Source organism: Thunnus albacares, chromosome 17 (genome assembly GCF_914725855.1).
Source record: "Thunnus albacares chromosome 17, fThuAlb1.1, whole genome shotgun sequence".
Classification (NCBI taxonomy): domain Eukaryota; kingdom Metazoa; phylum Chordata; class Actinopteri; order Scombriformes; family Scombridae; genus Thunnus; species Thunnus albacares.
In genome coordinates, this window is record NC_058122.1 from 29,893,998 (window position 1) to 29,899,690 (window position 5,693).

Below are 5,693 nucleotides of genomic sequence, written 5' to 3' on the forward strand. Positions count from 1 at the left end.
CAAAATGTATATTTGGGCAAAGAGGCTGAAAGCTCTTAACTGGAAAAGTAAAAAACAAAGCATCTTTAGGTATGTGGATTAAAGAGATGGTGTCTTGTAGCACATTAGAAAAAAATTACATGTATACAAGTTTCATTGAAGGAAATACGGGACCCCTCAGTACAGTTTCTTAAAAGGGAAGAAACAGGAGTTACCACACACGTAAGAATACAGTTCAAAGTCCACTTCAGAGCTTTCAGCTGTGTTTCCTGGTCTTCATCAGCAGATATTGCTCAGTTGTCATGAAGATGGATGATTAATAATAATTCAAAGTGTCCTCTACTCTGCTGGTTCCCAACCTGGGGGTCCCGACCCCCACTAGGGGTCACCAAAGCCTGTACTGTTCTGAACTGAATATAATTTGAAAGGTCTATAATATGTCAGTTCCTCAGGGGTCGTCAGTTTAAAGGTAAAATAGGGGTCTCTGAGGGTAAAAGGTTGGGAACCACTGCTCTAATGCATCCTCTAACTTTCTTCTTTCAGCTTCCTGTTGATCACACTGCTGAGGTTTTCTGCTCTCTGGTTGGAGGACCTCCATCATGGCCACCGCTGACCAGCTGCTGGAGCTGATTTTCTCCTGGATCGAGCAGAGGGAGCGCTGTGCAGAGAAGCTACGGACACTGGCCAGAGAGCTGGAGTCACTCAGGGAGAAATGTAACAGCAGTGAATGTATTGGCAGTTCAGTGTCAGTGGTGGGAACTGCATGTCTGATCGGGGCCGGCGTGGCCACTTTGTTCACCGGCGGAGCTGCGGCTCCAGCTTTAGGTTTGTTAGGAGGAGTGTATACAGGTGTCGGTCTCACCGTCTCTCTGGCTACTAAACTCACTGAGCACCTTAAATCCAGCAACACCATGAAAGATGCGCAGAAGATAGAACAGAAGAGCAACGACATTGGAGAAACAATCCAGCGACTGTTGAAGAAACTGAAGGCGGAGAAGAAGGGAGTGAACTCCTTTGCAGACCCAGATGAACTGGACCGACATGTCATGACTGAAATTCTGGGAGCCATGGCGAGAAGAAATGGACTGAAGTGGCCAATCAACATCAGCTCATTTGGAGATGGTTGGGGGGGGGCAAGAGGGTTTACTGGCCAGGATTCACCACAGCTCAACCCAAACTTAATCATGCCTGAAGTCATGACTGCAGTCGCCAGTGTTTTAATATGTTTCTCATTTCAAGCTGAAGGGAAAGCATCCAAACTTTTGTTTGCTAAAGGAGCTGAACAACTCATCAAAACAGTGTCATCGGCTGGATTTAAAACATTTCTTAAAGGAGGCGGCATGGTAAGATTATTTAACTATACACATATGACACAGACAATCATACATAATTATCCTTTATAATAACATGTCAAAATGTTGATAATTATTGACCTAATGTTTTTATTCATTATATGTTTGATAAATGTGCATTTGCTTCATCTCATAAGACTGAAAATGAATGTATTGATCTCTTCCCATTGACCATCAGGCTGTGGGAGGAGCTGTTGGACTGGCGTTTGCACTTTCAGAGGCGATTGACAACTGGAAAGACCTGATCGAGAAGAATCATGTGACTGAGGCGAGCCAATCACTGAGAGACACAGCTGATGCAATCGACATCAAGTAAAAGAAAAAGATGTTATTAAGTGTTTCTTTTTTCTGAAAATCTGAAACATGTTAAAGTTTTCTGTCCATATTCACATATTCTATTATTGAACTAAACAGAAATATCTGAACATTAATTTAGTTTTAGAATTGATTACTAATTTTTCAATATTTTTTCCAATTCCTCCTACAGAAAGGCGTTTCAGAGGTTTCAGCGAAAGTCACTGATTGAATTTGCGATAGAAAACTGTGAGGATGAAGCTGTTCGGAGATGGCTGAGAGTAAATTCAGAGTCTGATGTTTTCTCCCAACTGGTGGACATGTTTAATTTCCTGAAGAAACACATCGATGAGGAAGAAAAGAAGGATCACAGTAACAATGTTCACATCACGTTTGTTGCACATGGATGCATCGGAGACTCGATGATCCCGGCCAGCCGTCTGCTGCCTCTGCCCTCCATCACAGACGTGATCCTGTATTCTCCCTGGAACTGTTCCATCACTGCTTCTGTAGCGTACGGTATCGCTACAGGACGCATGAAGCCTCAACACAGAGTGTTTTACTGTGATGAAAGAGAAAGCTGTCAAATTCCTGATGAAAAGCATCGACCCTCCAAACTGCCCGACCACTGGAACTCAATGAAGAAAGCTGGAGACCAAAAGATTCCCAACATCACCGTCAGCCCTCAGGAACCACCAGAGGACGGTACATGGAAAAAGTTTGAGTCTCTCAAAAAAAAGTATGGTCCACCAGGAAGAAACCACATCGTCATCCCGTTCAATCTCCCACCAGAGAGCAGCTCTTTAAAAAGAGTCCCGTTCTTCATCGTCACTCTGGCTCTGTCTCTGGTTCTCCTCTCCTCCAGGTTTAAAGCCACCGTCCATCTCATAGCCTGTCTGAGTGACAGATCTGCAGAGAAGAAGTTTGACCAGGAGTATCTGAAGCAGCAGTACGCCTGCACCATCAACAACACTGGAATGAAATGTTCACCAGACATGTTCAAGGAGAGTTTAAAGTCTGGTTAGACGTCGTCCACGTGTTGTACAAACTGTTCAAACTGAACCAGAAAGCATCGAACTTAAATTCAGTGAAAAAACTTTTTTACTTTGATTTTATTATGAACCTCAGGTTTCTGTTCCAGTTTTAGTTTTCAGGTTGTTTTAAAGTTTTAGTTATGTTCTTAAGAAAAAAATCTCTTCATGAATGGCGTCTAGTATCTTCTACATGCTGTTTGACAGAGTTTCTTCTATCTGCTGCACAGTATATATATCTGTATATCTAAATACATGTGGGTGAATAAATACATAATTGGGGAGATCAATAAATATAAGCATTAATAGATCCTACTTATATTTTATTAGTTGTTTTAAAGTTTTAGTTGTGAAGTTAGGATACTTTCCCAGAAGGCTTTGAGTGCTAGCTGGTATAATTTCTGTCCTACCTGTTATTTTGTCTCTAATGTAAGTTCTGATATTTTCTCAGGTGATAAAATGACTGTTTAGTTTCAAACATGTGGTCGATTTATCAGAAAAGTGTTTGAAGTCTGACCTTTCAGTCATTGAGATCAACATCTGGATACTGATGTATGATGAATTTCTTTTTAAGAAAAGGAGGAAATAAACGTGAAAATCAATCATAAATAATTTTGTTTATATATTTATTAATTTACCTTTTGGGCCAGAACAGTTTTTTACTCTTTGAAGCATTTAAACTGTTTGTTTGTTTGATTGATAAAATTTGGTAAATGTTTCAGAAATGTGGGTAAATGACATCTCATGGAGAATCCAAATAAATTATTAATAACACTGAAGTTTGTATTTCTAAAAATTGTCACCAACCCAGTAATTATACAGTTCATAAGGTTTGAGTAACATGTTTGATATTTAGTTTGAAGGCTACATAGTAAAAAAAAGAATAAATACATGTGCATGATTAATTAAAAGAAAAACTGAAATAAATGTGAGTAAATAAACACATAAATAATGAACTAAATAAGGAAATTAAAAAATGTGGAGATCAATAAATACAGGTATAAAAAAATCATTATTTATTTATTTCCAATGTCCCTTTTAGGCCTCCATACTGTCGGCCAGCTTTTTTGGAAAATGATTGAACACCTTCAAAGAGACTTAACCTGTTTCAAATGAAAGATAAACAAGTTAAATAAACAGGACAAGTGTGAAAGTGTTTGACGATGTGAAGGATTCACACAAAGCAGTTTCACTTTCACTTTTGAGATGCAGACAGCAACAGCCTCCTCCTCCTCCTCCTCCTCCTCTCATCTGTACACAAAGAAACCTGAACACTGATCATCAGTTAGGAATAACTGCTCTGCAACAAGAACTTCAGGTAAGAGCATCTCTTAAACATCTCACACTATAAACCTCAAACACCTCAGAGAGCTAAGAGACACTGATGTGACTTTTAAATGTTAATCAAACAGGCTTGCAGGAAATCACTAGTGTGGTGTATTTTCATTAAAAGTCATTGGTGTGCTTAAAGACAATATTAAGCTATGCAGATTGATTTTATAAGTTTATAAGCAATAAGGGCTAGTGTGATACAATTTGTATTGGTGTAGTTATAATCTCATGAACCATATTTAATCACACTGTACGTATAGAGGCACGGTAGAAGAATCATAATCATACACAGGAGAAATGTGAGTGTGTTTGTATTACATGTCACTTTGCTTGGGTCTGCTAAAGTCTTCACCTTTCAAACATACTCTCTGGAGGAGATCAAGAAATAAGGGTGTAAAATGACTAGAATAACTTATAAAAAAAAATAAAAGGCCAGAAGACAACTTGGCAATAATGGTGTAAAATGATTCCCAATACTTATATATAAAAATTGGATATAATCAGGTAGAATTGAATATGCCAGTACATATCCTCAAACACCTCAAAACCTGTTTTCAAGAGTTTTGACCAACAACGAGTGACGGAGATAAAAGATACATAATAATTGGTCAAAAATTAGGGAGGGTGGATGATAAGGTGTGACCTAAGCCGACCCAAGGGAATAAAAACAATGCCCCAAAGAAAAACCTTTGGAGCGATTTGGTTCTTTGTAAAAGTGCTGCTTGCTCCCCTTTTTTGCCGGCAATAAAGAACACTTTCCTGCTTGGACCTCTGACTCCCTTTTTATTTTTTGAGAGTTTTTTGCTCTGGTACCTTTTTCTGCAACAATTTGATATAAAACAATCCTGCAAAACCACAGATTACATTAATTAAATATATTTTTGAACACTGAATGCTAATGTTTAATATTTTCTAGACAATCTGCTCGTGAAAACTACAGTGTTGTTAATGTTTTGATAAAGTTAGAAAGACTGTGGTAAAAGTAAAAAAAGAGAAACAAACAGCCAGTGATAATTATGGGTGTGTAACAGGACACAATCTGCAGACTGCAGCATCACAGTCGGACGCAGTCCACACCCTGATTCTCCTCTTCACACATAAACAACATACAGCCTCCTGCGCTGGAAGTAAAGACGATGCAGAGTCGTCCAACATGAATGTAAATCTTAAGTCATAATAGGCAGTTCTAACAATATGCAGGTGTTTCTATTTCTGACAGTAGATTGAGATGGCATCATTTACATCATTTGATATTTCTGACTTAAAAAAAAAACATTTAAACATTTTCTGCTTTTTTATTGTGAATCTTTAAAGAAGTTGGCAGATGATGATGATCTTTTAAGTTAAAGTTTAAAACACCATCAGACTGGAATAATTTGCATAATTCACTCCGATCGATTCTTTCCATGACTTCAAGACTTCTTTGCTTGTTTACCTTAAATCTACTTGTTCTTGTTTTTACTACACTGTAGTTAGTTTATAAGTAGACTCAGTACTTTGACTTTTTAATGTTATTTGGTCTGATCATTTATTTCAGATGACACTTGTAACAGATGTAGTGGGTGTGGTCTGGGATGGCGGGAGAGCCTTTATGTGTATGTCCCTGTTGATTGTTTAGTGTCATTTTATTGTTTATTCTATTATTATTATTATTATGTATTTATTTTTCAGTTTTTTGTTTAAATATTTGTTAACTTTCATGTTT

General features: G+C 37.9%; 1 protein-coding gene across 1 annotated transcript; it reads left to right on the top strand.

Moving 5' to 3' along the window:
* Nucleotides 1-289: 289 nt before the first annotated feature.
* LOC122967786 lies at nt 290-2,650 on the top strand. The gene is made up of 3 exons (XM_044332600.1): nt 290-1,322; nt 1,510-1,643; nt 1,819-2,650. Exons 1-3 carry the CDS (start codon nt 579-581, stop codon nt 2,648-2,650), a joined length of 1,710 nt encoding a protein of 569 aa, XP_044188535.1. The 5' UTR covers nt 290-578.
* The last annotated feature ends 3,043 nt before the right edge of the window (nt 2,651-5,693 follow it).

What these genes read in the sequence shown, in the direction of transcription:
- LOC122967786 (XM_044332600.1), top strand. Translation starts at nt 579, where the DNA reads ATGGCCACCGCTGACCAGCTGCTGGAGCTGATTTTCTCCTGGATCGAG. An exon ending in TTCTTAAAGGAGGCGGCATG is followed by an intron (nt 1,323 to 1,509) that starts GTAAGATTATTT and finishes ATTGACCATCAG; the next exon opens with GCTGTGGGAGGAGCTGTTGG. An exon ending in GCTGATGCAATCGACATCAA is followed by an intron (nt 1,644 to 1,818) that starts GTAAAAGAAAAA and finishes TTCCTCCTACAG; the next exon opens with AAAGGCGTTTCAGAGGTTTC.